Source organism: Anopheles darlingi, chromosome 2 (assembly GCF_943734745.1).
Source record: "Anopheles darlingi chromosome 2, idAnoDarlMG_H_01, whole genome shotgun sequence".
Lineage (NCBI taxonomy): Eukaryota > Metazoa > Arthropoda > Insecta > Diptera > Culicidae > Anopheles > Anopheles darlingi.
This window is the reverse complement of record NC_064874.1, coordinates 90204429-90221901: the sequence shown is the minus strand read 5'-3', so window position 1 is coordinate 90221901 and position 17473 is coordinate 90204429. Positions and strand designations below refer to the sequence as shown.

The window sequence follows — 17473 nt, the reverse complement described above, 5'->3', positions numbered from 1 at the left end:
CTATCGCCAAACCGGTCCAAATCTACGTCAAATTCAGTGATAAGACTCTTCACTTCAACGGCCAGCGCCACAACTGAAGGGCAACATTAACTTCCTTCATTAAGTAGCCGAATTTAGTGTGCTATTAGTGTGTAACTAACTGGGCGTATTTGAGATACTCTCGAGCGTCCACTAATCCCCGCTGTTGATTCCGAAACGAATTTAAAGTAAACTCAATTCCAACCTCGGCGCCGAAGTCGGCAGCGGCTAGCTAATGAATTTCCCGCACCATCGCTAATCGAATAATAATCCCCAGAAGCCTCCCAACCACAACCGTCTTGAGCTTAGAGGTGTGACTAGGCACCATCATTTCGGGGGCCAGCATTGGTTTTACATGTTCGATTCGCACACGGAAAGCGCCTTAAAAGCCTTCACCTTCAGCCTGAACTGATGCTGATGATGATGATAATGCGGCACTTTGGTACATGGCGCCCGGCTAAACTCCTGATGGTGCGCCGTCGGTTTACCATACCGAAAACACAACCAGCAGCAACAACAACAGCACCCCACTGGTGGTTCCGCTTTCCGATGCGGATCGAGCAAATTAGGGTTACGGTGTTTGTAAACCGGGCTCTCTGCTCGGGGGCTACTACTGGCCAGCCGCTGGCCAGTCAGTCGCACTGCTACACTGTGGTCGTCGCATCGCGCCACGCGCTAAGGGAAAATCGCAAAAACCAAAATGGCTTGTTGTTGTTTGCACAATTGTTCATCCTCATCGCTGCGAAAGAAATCGCCATCGACTGATCGACTGTTCTGCATGAGCTGATCGTCAGCATGAGCCTCGTTATGCTCGTGCGCGGAAAGGAAAATGTTGTGAAAAACGCTGACACAAAAAACCGAGTGTGGAAGGGAAATGCAATGTTTCCTCATGTGATTTCAAAGACGTTTTCGAAAAGCAAATACCGGGGGTTCGGCATTGGCCCATTTCAATTTTATGCAACATAATTCAGGACTTACCCTGCGGGATAGGCGAGGATGCCGGTGGTTGATGAGACGTCGAGTGCTGCATTGCTGCATACTGTGAGTCCAAGGATCTTCTTTAATTTTATCTGGAAATGAAAGGAGCGAAAACAAACAAAATATTAGTGAGAAAGTGAGGAGAGAACCGCGCGGGTTGATAACAAAACACAGTACAATGACAGCGCGGCGCGGCGGCGTTATCATCGATGTAAGAAAATAGCGACAGACAAATTGTGAGTGAACCTTCACGGCCGTGGAAGATGGATAGCTTATCTTTCTGACACGCAGTATCGACCGATAAAATTGATCAAAATTTACGCAGCAAATAAGATAGCAGACAATGGAATGAACGAAACAGGGAGTTGGTTGCCCTTTCTGTCAGTAGAAGATACTGCTGCCGTGACGTATGTAGTAAGCTATGACTTCATTGTGATCGCAGTACTCTCTGATTTGCCTTCACATTTCACGCATTATCCTGAGCAAAAAATAAACTCATACGCTGTAAGTAAATAACAAGCTAACAAACTTTGAATGGCTTTCAAAGGCCATTATCAACGAAAAAAAAAAGAAAAAGGTAAGCAAAAAAGGGCGAACGACGGTGGCTGCACTTGCCAAAAGGCTGGTAAAAGTTCGATTCGTCGGTCTCTCCTCCAGTTGGCCACCCAGTTTTCTCCAAGCCACCGTCCATAGAAAGTAACCACACCCAGCTGTGCCAAAAGCTACAGAAAAGCACACAGAGAGCGCGCGCGAGTGAGAGGGCCTTTTCTAGCCTCAATAGCCGTGGCCACACGGGGCGAAAACTCTAGCGCAAACGAAAAAATTAATGCCAAAACCTTTGCGCTTCGATATGTTTACATGGCCGGGTTGAGGAAATTAAAATCGTTTTTTTGAAGAAAAGGATTGAATACACTAGCAATGATCACTCACTGTCGATGTAAACCACAAAAAGAACATATTGTGAGCCCTACCGTTTGCAAAAAGCTTTTACTCTAGGTTTTACGCTCCACGGACCTATAATCGTTTGACAGCATGTAAACGGCAAGCGAAACCGTTTTGGCATTAATTTTTTCGTTTGCGCTAGAGTTTTCGCCCCGTGTGGCCACGGCTAATTATGTTTCACTATGACTGCTGAAGGGTTCACAATATAAGCCGTTGTAGGGGCTTGGTTTTGCGGGGGCATTATGATGCCAACAGCACACCATCGCCAACAAGCATCGCAGCCAATAATGAATGGCAAAGAAGAAGGTCGACACACAGCGCGGTTTGCAAGCGGTGCTTGACATATGCATATTATGCAGCACCACTAGTGTGCAGTAGTAGTGGAGGGCTCGTGAATGAAACATTATTTCGATGCCGGTGCATTGCCGGTTGGCGTGTGTGTCGTATCACGCCAGCCCACATACGCCTGTCAGCGCGCGACCTGAGGGTGTGAGACGCAGGCAATCTTTTTTCGCTCCGCGGTTTGGCCTCCATGGTGGCTCGTCAGACGTCTAGCCGCACCGCAAAGGTCATGGGAACGGTGGTACGTCCCTCAAAATTGGAGCTCTCCCGCCGCCTGCTGGATGCTGGATGTTGGGCGAAAAATGGAAAAGCTAAAACCAAATGGAATTCCACGTGGAATAGTCGTTCGTCATTGAATTAGCTTTTAATCTCGCGGCGTTGCTAGGCCCAAAAGGTGGTGTTGCATAATTGATGTTGAACGCGACAGGAACGCAGAAAAGAAGGGATTGTGTTTACAGAAGCAATAAAGTATTCATTACCAGCAGAGGAGAGTGCGATTTTGCGATGTAAATTCTGCACACCACGGCAGGCTGACAGACATTATCGCCATTTGCACATTCCATCAAATGACATAACGGATGTGGCATCCGGTTCGCAGAGTACAGAACGCCGCACATCCCGATCTTAACTATCAATTAGTTTTCGTGACTTGCAAACTACTTCACCAGCTGCTGCTGCAGCTACTTTTGGGTCAATTATGTGGGCCAAAAAGATACAGTAGCCTCCCGCCCGGGGAGTGTAGAGTCTATCCAGTTCACTTGTTCATGTACCACATCTGTACTAACTGGTGGCGACTATTGGCCCTCAGCCAAGCCATTCATCAATCCAAAATAGGGGACACTCATACCAAGCGCATCCGGTTCAATAGCCTCTCTTTAGCCTCTTACTTTTGCCTTCCGAAACGTGGCTACAGGGGTCTCCGCCAGGGTCTCTGAAAGACCATTTTCATCGTTACGGTTATGACGACGACGACGACGACGAATTGGCGAAAATATGTAGAACAGCGGATGGACCCCGGCCCCAGTCGCCACGGTTTTTTTTTGTGGCAGACCATGACGCCACGGGCCGACTCTTGTCTCTCAATCTCAGACAGCAGTTCCCAGCAAATGCTCCCATTGGCTATGAATTATTGTAACGTTTTATGATCCGGTCCAGCGCGACAGCACGAGAGCCCGCATTTTGGGGTTTAAAATGGTTATTAAGTTAAGGCAAGGAGGGCAAAACACAAAAAACACTGGCCGAGCGAATTACGCTTTATTGCGCTGGCCAAAATTATGTCTCCCGCGAGGTTTCAGTTCTTCTTCTTGGCTAAGGAATGCTAAGACTTTCACGCACGAGTGCGTTGTCTGCTCTGTGCGTGCGTGGTCGGCGTCCAGAACACTGCTGTTAACCTCGCGAATAGTGAACAACCACAAGGAATGCTTTCGTATTCATCTGCAGTTCACCGTCGTGTTGGAGGACACTCCACATACCTTCACACACACACTTTCCAGCCACAAATTGGCCAAAAATGATCCGTTTCACGGATGGCAGCACTGAGTCATGTCGGTTTTGCAGTTCTCATTGCCAGCATTCGCGTCAGCACAGCACACAACACCACATCGTGCGGGTTTGTTTAAGCCTTCTCAAGGTCAATGTGCCTTCCTTGCACTATCTTTGTATCTCCAGCGGCCATGACATACACTCATTAGCCTCGCAGGTTGACGCAAAGAGCGAGATGAGCAGTGAACCACGAATAAGACGTCAGCCTGCAGCAGCGACATCGCAGGGAAAGCATGAGGATGCTACTGCTGATCGCATTCGAAGCAGACAACCAGGTCATACAATATGGTTCGTATTAGAGATGATTCGATCGGTGGTTAGTGTGACACGTTTTCTACCGAGCCGCTATGCTCCGGTTTCGCCGGACGATTTTATCCAACGAAATGAAGCGCTCTACCGATGCATCGATCTCCGGCATCTGGAACAACGCGATGAGGCCAGCACATGGTATTAACGGTCCAATAGTGCTGCGTGGTTGAGAGAGTCGAGGGAGGCTCTCTTCCTACTACTGCTGCTACTGGTGGCAACTGTCGGGGTGTAGCCGACCATCAAAGATTGACCATCTTTGGAGCGAACGGAATGGTAATTACAGCTGCATATCGATGCATCAGTCCGCCGCGAACACAACACACAACAAAGAGCCGCGCCATCATTTCCATTCTGCTCAACCTCTCTCTAATCCGAATCGGAATCCGGCCACACAGACCAATGGAAGGCGGGCGGCTGCTGCAGCGGCCCAGCTTTTGCTTTTCGATTGATCGAAGGCCGGCCAAGAAAGTGCGAAGCCGTGCAGTGCAAGGGGAGTGTTTAATTATTTGCGACACCTTACCGGTGTTTGGCGGAGGTAGACGCGACAGCAGCAGCAGCAGGCGGGAAGAACCTTGTGTGTGCGCGCGCGGCGCTGGACTGTCCTTCGCGTTTTGAATTTTCCGCCCACTTGCAGCAAGTGCATTCCTGGTGCCATTCATTGCACACCACACCACCATGAGGAGTGTGTGTGTGTAGTCACAGTTTATGACCGTGATTTCTTTCACTTGGGCCTACGTCGCTTGTACTTGATATCTCATTCTCTAGGTTTTATGATGTTGTTAAGTCGTTCATTTGAATCGAAATGAGTCGACGGTCACCCCCTTTTTCTTGCTACGCCATTTTTCGTTGCTCCACTAGTCACTAGTTGACATCGAGCGAGCAATAGTAGAAGTAGTTTGTGATGGAACTGGAAATGATTCTCCTATAAACGGACAGCGAGAGTGTGAGGATTGTACTCCGAATGGCCATTCGAAAGTCTTAAGCCCCGTTCAACCAACCTTGCAAAAAGCTTAACGTTACACTCCACCAATAATCCTAATTTTAAATGAATTAAACCTCACCACAGTTGCGGCGCACAAACCTGGCACAGATCGCAAGAAAAGAGAAGGTTTTACGCGGCGCATTTCGAGGAGGATACAGAAAAAGGGGAATGCAAAAATGGCGTGCGTCTGTTTAAGAATTCCGTTGCATTAGCATCATGACTAGGCAGCAATCGCCTCCGGAAGCACCTAGTAGTGCCGTAGGTCTATCGGACAAGTGCAGCGTACGCTGTATGCGTCATTACTCACACACAGACACAAACCGCACCCCCTCAAGCCGGAAAGCAAAGATGGCCAAAGATAGTGAAGCAAAAGGAAAATAAATCATCCCACCATCAGCGTCGCTTCTGCGATGATCACTTCCGATCACTTTCAATTACCGTCCATCCACTAGTGGGTGGGGGGCGTGTGAAGCTCGAGGCGTTTCGGTCGCATAAATCATTATAAACCACCCAAGGTGAATGTGCAACAGGGAGAGTAAGGTTTCCTTAATCATCCTTCAGTATCTTCGCAGCGGCGATGGGGGGATGGGCCGCATAATTGTTTCTCTGGTCTCTGTCTGTGCGCCCCCATAGGACATTGATTTATTGCTTCTTTCCGATCGTTTTGCAACATTCTATCGACCAGCTTCCTCTGGGTATGGTTCACTCCGTTTGCGTCACTTGTCATTTGTTTGTCGGTGATCTCGATATTCAAATCGCAAAGCAAATGACCATAATTGCAAAACCATACACACGCATACACCTAAGATCACTTGCATCGAGCGATCGCGCTGAAATCGGTTAATAGCTCCATTTGCTGGACCACCATTTAAGCGGACGGTGGATTCGGGATCGTAAAATGAATGCGCGGTGATGCATTAAAATCACATAAATTACTTCACGTCCAAAGCGCTTTCCAGCTACACCGGCAGCTACCACAAGATGATGATACACAAGTGTTGCTGACCGTAGACCGATCGTAGATGGACGACAAGCGTGTGGAATGCGGCGCGTAGGTCGCGGTCGCGGCCGTGGTTAAGGTGTTGCATTAAGCCGAGAACGGACGCTGCGGTGCCGCCTTTCGGTGGTTTATGAGCCGTTTGCCGTGCGAAATAAATTAACAATCGCTGACAGATAGAGGCCCCCCTTCAGGCTTCCCTAGGAATTGCGTAAAGGGTTTCGAATCTCCGGGTATCACTCCTTGGGGCCGCCGGGAAGTTCGGTTAAACTCCGGATGCGCACACAATGGGGCACAACCTCCGCGAGCCGCGAGAACTTGGAATTCTAACACGCGCCATGAATGCCATCCATGAGCGGTGGTGGTAGTGGTGGAAATGGTTGTCGTACCATAAACGAAACAGCGCACCGCACAAGTGTTCGGTTATGGTATCGTCGGGTCAACGGGCATTGGTTTTGGCCACAGCAGCTTATGTGTGTTCTAGGTCTAGCGTAGGTTTCTGCTGCCGTTGTTCGCTAACGCTGCTATCCGTGTGTGATCTACACGATTCGATTCGCTCCACTCTTTGCAAACCGAACCGTATCGATGAATAATTAGTTAATTTGAATTGACATTTGCTGCTCGCATTCATCATTTCTATTAATAAACGAATACGCTGAATAGCGGAAATGAATAAGCACAAGTGGGATACTTTTTACTTTCAATTAACGTTAGATAATAGACCTTCTAAGCAACGTGTAAATGACAGAAAAGCATATTTACATTTTTGCCTTGTTAACTGTTTTTTTTTTTTCAATGCAAACTGACTCAACACCGCAGCCATTAAACGAAAGTGACTTGAGGTTAATCTCCGAAAACTGCAAACTACTTCCCGGTTATGAATAGCAAAAACAAAAAAAGGGTGAGATCCTTTCCCCTAGAGCAAGTAAATGACAGACGGTGGACACCAAACCATTACTGCCACTTAGCTCCACTCGTCTCGTCGTGGGCTTTAATGGTGTTGTTGCCGTGGCTTTTCGTCGTCTTCATCGACTCGACAGCGGAAAGAAACTTTCATCTTTTCCTCTCTTTCTCTGTCTGCACTTCTCACTCATCTCATCATCACCGCACGTCCGTACCTGCAAAAGGGTCATTTATTTGAAAGAAAATTGACCATTCCTCGGGCAGGGGGAAGGCGCCATGTTGCACCTATACGAGCTTCACGACTCAACAACCTGTGGCCGCGAGACCCTATGCACCGCGAGATAATCGAGTGCCAACCGCAGTGAGGCATTGCTCAGAAGATATTTCATTAATTCTATGGCGGCATCAACCACACGAAAGGTTGATTGAAGCATCACCGCGACTCGCGACCCTTCGAACCTGATCGTAAAGAGAGCGCGTGAGATGCACACAGCAGATCGGGCGATGGAATAATGGTTTTGCATAATTGGTGCCGCAGCGATCGCAGGTTCCGTTGCCCTCTCGGCGCAAGGGATGATGCTTCTTTGACTGCCCAAAGAAAAGTGAAACCTATTACTCAAGACAATTTGTGCACTCGCTGACCACCGCCGCACTGTCCACAAGAGGGTGAGCCGCAGTGAGCATTACAATGGCCGAAGCCCACCAAGTAACTTCCGGGAGACGCTTTTCCATTTCTCCTCTCAAGTGGTCGCGCTGTGGCTGCGTTAGTGTGTGGACACCTGCAAGTGGTGCTGGTGCTGCGATGCTTCCTAACAAGCATGGACCAGTGCGCGGTTTTCCAAAGAAAACCTAATCCGAAAGCAGGAAGTCAGAAGTGGCCGCCAAGAGGTCACCGGAGTCGGCGAATGGCGAATGTCCTCAGCAGCAACGATTTAACTAAACTACTCCCGGGGTCTAGCGCGGGCTTTTCGGTGGCAGCAAATCGAATTACTATGAGGGGTTACGTGGGGGTTCAAATGTACATGATCGGAGAGGATGAGGACGACGACACTGGTGCTGGGCCATGGTTCTCTTCTCTTCCTCGGGGTGCCAATGATCCGTCCCCGTCGGCACAAAATCCAAAAAGGAAGGAAGTGGTAAAGGTCTGTAATAATCAAATTATGGCGCAGCAACGGGACAGCACACACACGCACGGTGGTCGCTGGTGACAGGTCTGGTCACGACGACGACGACGACGCGACATTAGAAATTGGATTGAAGCGGTAAGGTAGTCGACAAGGAGTTGGCCGGCCCACGGACCACCGGTCTGCAGACGGTGTCTCGGAGACAGGAACCCGCATAAAAGCTGCTATTGCTCGATTGGAACGCGAATTGCACTCCGTATGCTTTATGGCTCCTATGGAAGGTAGTTACTCAACTTTACAACTCAAACGAAACAGAGTTTGGGTTTACTATCTTGCTAGTCAATCCTGTCTGTCAGTCTCTGTTCGTGCGTGTGCGTGTGTGTATGTGTTTACTTTGCTTAATCGCGCCAATATCGGTCTCGGAGCTGCGAGTGGTTTTGCTCAAATAAAAAAAAAAAAACAGTGGTCAATAGGTACATAAATTAAATATTGATGCAATTTCGACCCCCACACGACACGCGCGAGACCAAATGAGAGCTCTCGATGGGCGCCCACTTCTTGGAGTTGTGTCCACTCCGGTTGTGTCCGCTGGAATCGTTTCGCGAAGGAGGTTCCCCCCATCCCCATATAAGCCGCCGACGCCGGGATCTTGCTTAAATTTTTGCCGAGGAGTTTAAATAAAGCAATACGTAAATGCGTGTGGCGCAGTTTCGGTTTGACCATTCGGTGCTACCAAGTGAATGTCCTTGACCATCCATTTACCAAATTAAAGTAGAGTAATTCAGATGCTTATATTTGTTGTGGTATTAGTATGGTGATAAGAGAGAAAGAACGAGTCAAATTACGAACGAGGTTAATGCAATCGTCTGCACACGATTGCTTAGGCAGCAAGCTTTTCTGCGACAGACTATTCAGAGAAGCTGCTAGAAGAGTATTTTTTGCCTCCAGCGTGCTGAAGCCAGCGAGAAGATATTAACATAATAAAGCAAAATGGTTGTTTTTGGGGTCTATTGTCGCGCTAGACAAAAAACCTCAAGGAAAACCGGATATCGAGGCAAATAAGGCACAAAACATGTCCATAAGGAACAGAATCCTGCCGGAAGGACAATATTTCATTTCAAGACAAACAAATAAAAAACCTTTTTGGTGATGAAAACCGCTAGAGCTACGCTAAAATGCAATAAAAATGTCAACCGAGAATGCGAGGAAAATGGAAAAGTGGAAACAGGAAATCCGTTTTCCTATTACACACACACACACACACACGTGCACCCCGGGAACACGATATGAGGAGATGATAGATAATAATAAAAACTCAATTTTCGGCCGCTTCACTTCGTGCCACGAATACACTCCACGATGCTGCTGGTGGGTTGGCCGCTTCCATAAATATTGACATTTTGGTGGTTGATGGGTGGAGGGCAATCTGGATCGATATACCAACCGACGGAGAGCGAAAGGACCGAGAACAAGGAATTGCAAGAATTTCGATTTCGACTCCTCCAAGGCTAGTGGGCGGGCATTTGATCGAAAGTCCACTCGAAGGGAAATTCCAAAAAGAGCAACGCGCAAAAAGAAGCAATCTAAAAATAGTCAGCCATAATCAAATGCATAAGAAGCTGATTACATGGTGCAGATAACCACCAACATGCAAACATGCAGCAGTAGTAAAAAAAATTGGTGAATGGCAGCAAAAACCAATGAAATGCAATCGATTATGAGCTGCGTTGGCAATCAACCGTACGAGACGGCGGTGCAGTTCCTTGGTGGTCGACCGTCGGTCGCATGCACTGTAATTTGTTTATCGACAGGGCTCCCGGTGCGGTTTATGATGACCATCAAAACACACACGCACACGCACACGCATGAAAATGGGATGGAAGGTAAGAAACACGGAACAAACCCGTAAATGGGCGCGTGACCGACGCGCACACAAGAAGCAGGAACCGACCGATCCATGCGCCGCCACACAAAGTAACGCGTCGTTACGCACGCCCCCCGTTCGCGATCGTCTCCGAGTGCGCGGCGTTTGTAGCTTTTTAATGCTACCGACCGGAGGGACCGCTCTGCTGCAGACTTCTATCAATTTGCATAAGCTTACGGTATCGCCGGTGCGCCGTTAACTGTTGCAGCCACTGTCACCGAACTTAGACCCCACCTTTCGCCAACATGTACATTCACACTTTTTCCACTCTCCCCATATCTCGTTCTTCCTTCTAGTCACGTTTCTTCTTTCTTTTTGCCATTTGCACGGCGCTGGGTCCGTGCTGAGACCAAAAGCATAAGCCATTTCCCGGCGAAACCGTTTTAACGGCTTCTCTAGCAGCCGTGCCTTCTGGCTGCTGACGCCACGCGGCGTGGGGAACGGGCGCGCTTGATGGGTGGGCCCCTGCACAGGAAATCCATTACCCAAAGGCCAATCCCTCCCGGGAACGCTGGGGTGGGAGCAGAAGTCATCGCTGAAATCTTTTTGGGACACCGGGACATCGAGTCCCTAACCGAACACAAGAATCTAGTGTTCGTTCTGCACGAAATTCACGAAACATCTTCCACAAAATGTGCCGCACCGTGACGCGCGAAGAAGCTTTAATGTTGAGTAAAAATCTCAGCCAAATCGCTGGCACTGAAGACTCTTCTGATTCGCTACCGGCTTTCATCAGCGGCAGACAGAGACTGTTCCTCTGTCCACAAGAGGGATGAGCGCCGGTCGTCAGCATGGAAAAACTGGCGACTGATTTGCATTTCTCGTCTGGTGGCACCGGCAACACATGACAAGGACGATGCCTTTGGCAACCATTTCCCCCGAGAACATGTCACCAGATGATCCAACGTGTTGGCGATGGCCTTTCGTAGCTGGATGGTTTCGTCAGACAAAAAGGATGTAGCGAGATGGAAAAAAAGGCGCAAGCACAGTAATTACACTTTCAGGGGTCCTTTGCGAGGACAGCATGATGATAAGCATGATGTAGCTTCGCTTGTGGTCATGTGCTAAGTGCATACGCGCATATTATGAGATTAAATTTATAAACGTTTGGAAGATGAAAGAAAACCGCGATTACAAGAGATAATTAGGACGCTAAAACAGAGATCAAAGTTTGAGATGAAATCCATTTTCATTTCCTTGATGTAATTGTCATAATGAAACATTTTGCAAGTGTGCAACAAGGCAAACCATGCTAATTAATGTAATAATTGTCTACAAAACAGACAAGAGTTTGTAAGAGTAATAAAACGTCTCTTTAAAGTAGTACTTCTGAACATATTTATACGGTTTACCATTACTCGCGATGATTCGGCGTGATACAATCGATAAATATGACCAAAACTATTTGCAAACGCGGCATGGTTTGTGATTGCATAAAATAAAACAAGGCAGACGATTGGTAAATTATAGAAAAGACACACACACCCGCGGCAAGGGACGAGCGGTAGATACGACCGCGATAGGGCTGCAGAACGTGAGCGAATTTAATTTGATGACGACGTCAAAATGGCTATCGCACCAAATGGCGCACGTGAAAAAGCGGAAAACATAAATGGGGGAAAACACTTCGATAAGCAACTCGTTTTCGCTGCTCTATGCAAAAATAAAAACCTTTTTTTTGTTCTATCCACACGAAAATAAATTTAACGTCATAACAGTACGGGAGCATCGATCGTAGCGTACTTGAATTGGTTATTCCCACCCCAAACCTCCAAGTAGCGTACGATCGATACATCACTTTACAACCGCTCTTGAACCGCTCCTCTAGCGATCGTTCGTGAGATGGTGCATCTAGCGTGATCGACGTATCGAGATACTGGAGGTCTACCATCATAACAAATCATCTTGAATTAATCACGTGTCTCTATTCTCGGCCAATCCACTTCTCGTCCGGAACACGTTTCACGATTTTATTGCTATCGCTTCCCTGAGCAGTAATCACCGTAATTAACGGCGAGCTCAGACGTTTCCTTCTCCTCTGCAACGTCAGATCCGATATTGCACTTACACGTGATACCAGGTAGCAAAGGGAGTGCAAAATGAAATATGACAGAGCTCGTAGAAGAGCTCCTAAGTAAGAAACGAGCAGCGAAAAGTATGTCACTCCCTGGGCCACGTATTTGATGACATCACCGCCTACATCTGATAACTAGTAGCTTTGCAATGCCAGGGCAGTAAATTTGCACAACACAACCTAACAGCACAAAATCAAAGAGTCAGCCACAGTACCAACTACGCATTAGCGCTAGTGGGGGGGAGCACATGTGGTGCACAGCTCAAGTCTCCAAGATCACACCGCAAAAAACAGGCAAGTCACACAACCACCATGTGCTATCGGTTCGCGTGAATAGAATCTATTGATTCTCGACGCTCGAGTCGATGAGCGGGTGGTGCTGATGATGCTGATGGCCTTCTTAATTCAATCTCTGCACCCTCCTTTAGCAAGCATATTATCATCGAAATGAGTCAATTAAATGAGTAAACGCGATCATCATGCTATTTAGAGGCCCGCTGCCGAACAGCATAAAGGATGCTGTCGTGCATGTGTCCTTGGGCTAGACTGGTTGGTACAACACTTTGTGCGAATTTATGTCACCCCAACCGGTGATTTACAGCAAATCAATGCGCTGAGTTGCATCGTTGCTCATCCGGAGCCTTCGGAGTAGCTTCAGTATCGAAAAAACGAACCAGATGGTCTCCGTGAAACCAATGACTAGCGACCACCATTGCGCGTCAGAGCGCACCTGTCAGCGATAAGAGTAACGGAAGAGGCGGAGAAGAGGAAACGCGCGCGCCGCGCCGCTTGGGGATGTAAATATTCCATTAGAGTTTGAATATTTTTCTAGCCAACAGCCACTGGCCCTGGGGCTCTGGTGTGGCCGTGTCTTATCGGTCTCGTACCACTTCGAACTGTTTACACTCGTGAGCTAACCAGCGTCAGCGTGTGGTAGGGTACCAGGAGCCGGTTCGTTTGTTAGGCGGCGGCAGAGACCCCTCTCGATCGTTGACGACGACGACGACGACGACGAGGACGGGATGACATAATCCGCGTTCGCGATTGTCATACCCGCCCGTCGTCCGTATATGGGAGACACTGGAGAACGGTGGTATCATCGTCGTCGTCGTCGTCGTCGTCAGTCGATGTTTGTTGCTAGTTTGGAGTGAAGCCTGGAAGCGAGTCACGACACCGAACACGAACACAAAGTGTTGCTTTTGTAGAACCAACCACGAAGCGGCCGCCGCAGCCGCCGCTGCTGCTGCTTCATATGGCGAAAACCTCATCGAGAGCCTTTATGGAGACTATAATGGTGCTGATTGAACAATAAATAAATAATTTCGATATTTTAGCATCAACAGCTTACAAACCGCGTGCTCAATTATCGATGAGCTCTGCTTGTTAATATTATCTTTAAGGAGCATCGATGAGTCAGGTTTTGCAAAACAAAGAGTCTAGATCCCAAAAGCTAAATACGCATTTAAGACGACATCATTCTATGTTTTCAACAGCATTTCGTCTGCAGATTACCACCAGAAAGTCACACAATCCCTTTCGTCGTCGATGTAATTCCTTTCCCAAGATGTAAAATCGAAGAAAATGAAAGTCAATCAACAGCATGTCGCCTCGACAGATGGAGCACTGTAAAGGGGCATTAATCTTCAACCAGCATAAACATTAATGTACGTACACCACCACCAAGCAGTGCATGATTGAGCGATCAGCCCACAGGACCCATCCATCGATCGACTTTTTGGTGGCAAAAGTCGCACCCCAAACTCGCCAGTCGTGCGTCACCTGGACTCATGGGGAGTCATGAATTCTCGCGTACCGTGAAAATGATTGACGGCCTCCGACACCAACCCCGCGAGCGGCGGATGAAAGTCGTAAATTTTAACACTAAATCGCTTCGACCATTGGCCAAGCTGGACGCAGGTATGCATCGCCATCATCATGCTGCTGTTGCGTCTGTCACGAACTGACCCAGCATAGCACGACGCACTACACCACCACCATTGGCTGATAGAGTGGCGTTGAGGACAACCGAAATAGTATTTCCACGACAGCAAACAGCAGCCGCAGCATCGCCAACGGCAGAAGAAGGGACGACAGCTTTTGTTCGCGAGAGGATAAGATAATGGCACTCGTTGGACGCGACAGACAAGCAAACGGCCAATACTATTAGCGTCGAAAGGGAAAAGACTTTCACCGGCGGCACAAACACACACACACACACGCAGCCACACAAATCAACAGAGATAGAGAGCAGGTTCAGCAGCAGCAGCAGCAGCAGCAGCACCAGGCGCTTGAAATAGAATGGAACACCCCATCGAATCGCGAGGCCCCAAGGCCCTTCCAACTCTCATTCAACGCGACGGCGACGATGGCGTAGAAAGTACGGCGGGAACGGAAGCATAAAAGCTTCCTTTCCTTTTGGGCTGGCGAGAGAGGCGCGAGGGCACATACATACACGTTCACGTCGACTACACAACAGCGCTGCCGACGATCGACGACGAGACGATCGTTCGATCTGTCACCGCGCGCGCATACTAACCTGGTAGGCTGCCACCTCGTCGCTGTTGTAGATATGCAGCGGAGGTGATGAATTTCTTGGCGCAAACATGATCGTCGCTAAGGGGTACTACCTGCTGCTGCCGTCAGCGGTTGAATTGGTTTTACATAAATTTCTCACCAGAACACTTTTTGAACTTTGAGGTTTGAAAACAGATTTTTTTTTGTTGTCGTTACTCGACACACACACACAACAGTGTTACAGCACTCAGGGATGCTTTTTCGATTACCTCAAATGAATTATTCAAAATGCAAACACACACAGGCGTAGAGAGAGAGACAGAGGGAGAAGCACACAGACAGATACGCTGCTCTACACTTTAGCATTTCTCGGAACAAATCGGAAATCGATTTTCTCACGCTTGACGAATTTCTCCAATGTTGGCACAATGTTTGCACTTGCACTTTCCATTGTCATCGCAATGGGCACCACGCTTCGCTCCACGTGCTGCAGGTGGTGCCGCCGCCGGTGCTGTTGCTGCTTCTACTTGATGGCTTTTATCTGAATTCTGGAAAAAGTGTTGGGGAATTTTTGGGGGTGAATATTGAAGCTTGGTGCAACATTTTCATGCCCCTGACATAACGAAGGGCACCAACAGACACACGAATTGAAAGGATTCCTGTGTTTTTTGGCTCTTGCCGTGCCTTTATATGGCTTCTGTACCAGAGGGAGATAGTATTGTGTTCGTTCGTTTATTTATCCTTTGGTTTTATGTTTGCTTTGCGAAGATCTCGCGACACACACGCGCGCGCACAAGAAATGTCATCTTCTCGCACTGTTGCGGGGATTTTAAAAACGTTGGCAAACACATGCTGCTAGACACCACGGCATTCGCATTCGGAAATGACAAATGAAATTATCGACGCGACGCGATTTACATATGGGAGGATCACACTAGCTACGACCTCGGAGGAGAGTCATTCGATATTCGCCATCGCGACGACGACGCTTTGGCTCGAGAACGTCACGGCATACCGGGCAGTCAGAGACCGAGCACAGCGTAATGTCTAGAATTACCATTCCCCCCCCTTTTGTTAGCAGAGGTGTGGACTGACACCCACCGATTCTATTTCTTCCCTTCAAAAAAAAAAAAAAATAAAACCGAGTGACAAAAGTTGACTGACGGGCTGCCGATGTCGTCATCGATCGATTTGGGAGCGCTGATGAGCGCTGGTTCGATGGGGATTTGGGGTTCAAGTTTGTACGTGGTGGTTACGCAATGGCCGGATAGCAACAGAACCGGTATTCAAATGGGGATCACCAAAGGGATGGACCGGTAAGAGCGATCATTTATAATAATTGTATCCCACAGGAACAAGAAATGAGGATTAAGGACGCATGACGATCGGAGAAGGTCGATCGATCAGACGATCAAGGTTGCTCGCGGCTCGCGAAGAAACACGAAGATGCTGCCGTTGCCGCAGACGAATCAAAAGACATCAACGCGCGGTATTTAAATAGCGACGAACCTGTTTTTCGAATCCAAAAATTCGAGAGAAATGCGCAAAAAGCGTGACACAATCTGTGATCACAATTACCTTGGTCAAAGCCAAACGACTCTGGTAAAAATAAATTAATTAATGAAATACGTATTCAGAGCGCGCCAGCCGTGCCATGACTTCGAAACCTTCGAATCGAATCGACTTAGCTTGGGTGTAGAATTTATCACTTGACGCTCCATCAGAAGACCACCACCGTTTTTGTTTTGGTCAAAAGCAATTCATTTTCGTTTCGTTAGAGATAGGAGGAGAATCGGATCGGCTGAAGCAGCTCACTTCAGCGCATTCCGGGCAAGTGTGGGAGCTCCCTCGGCCTGTGGTGTGGTTGCTTCCGCATGCGACATCCGCGGCGTAGGAGTATGGAATCGCATGAATGAACACCACCACCACCACCAGCAGCTGACCAGAAGATGATGATGTTTGATGAAGCAGGAAGGATGGGGCCGGCGGCCGGGAGGAAGAATCATTCTCGCGTCTATTAATCAGATTGCCGGGGGTGGCTATTAACATTCAGACCGATCGTGCGGATGTTTTGTGTGCGAAGCGAGGTCTTTGAGCGAAGGAATGGCTTTGTAAGGAGGCGTCATCTCTGTGTAGTGTGTGTTTGTGTCCTCCCTCCAAGGGCTCACCACCCTCCAACCAAGGGTTGCGCAATTCTGTGCGATCAATCAGAAGTCAAACACACTTAGAGGGTATCTCTCGGCCCCCGGGAGGGGACCTTAAGCATCCTAAAAGGCCGATGTTACTACCTCCGGGGACTTGACAATTAAATTCAGATTAGACACCAAAACAAGTGGTGCGCCTACACGCGCCACGCCACGCTACGCGGTGACGATGAAATATGTTCTTGAAAGAAAAAAATCTCAGAGACAACACAACCTTCGCGGAATGTGATTCTCCCGGAGTTCGACGCCAGAAATGGTAGCGTAAATGATACGGTAGCAGCATGCCAGTCAACACGGAGCGACCCATTGCAACCTGTTACCAACGCGGGGCCATTTCAGGTGGTAGGTTCAGCCCTCTACAGAGAGATCGCTTGCCACGTGTTGAGGAGAGCGTTGCTTTCGAGCCATTTACAACCAAATCAACCAACCAACCAACTATCATCATCATCATGCCAACTGCTTGCACATTTCAACAGTTCTCTTCCACCGCGCGGTTCAGAGACGCGATCGGAATAATGAAAGCATTCCCTTTAAGCCACCGGAGACAGACGAGCGAAGCGCCCGGTTCAATGTCTTCAATGCTTCGGGAGTGTCAGCCGAGAGATGCCGGGACACACAAA

General features: G+C 48.4%; 1 protein-coding gene across 1 annotated transcript in view; it reads right to left on the bottom strand.

Moving 5' to 3' along the window:
- Nucleotides 1-17473, bottom strand: part of LOC125952109 (uncharacterized) — an 87607-nt gene that overhangs the window by 17749 nt on the left and 52385 nt on the right. Inside the window, exon 3 of the mRNA XM_049681384.1 lies at nucleotides 997-1088. Within this exon, the coding sequence (XP_049537341.1) occupies nucleotides 997-1088 (92 nt within the window). The remainder of the gene's footprint in view (nucleotides 1-996; nucleotides 1089-17473) is intronic.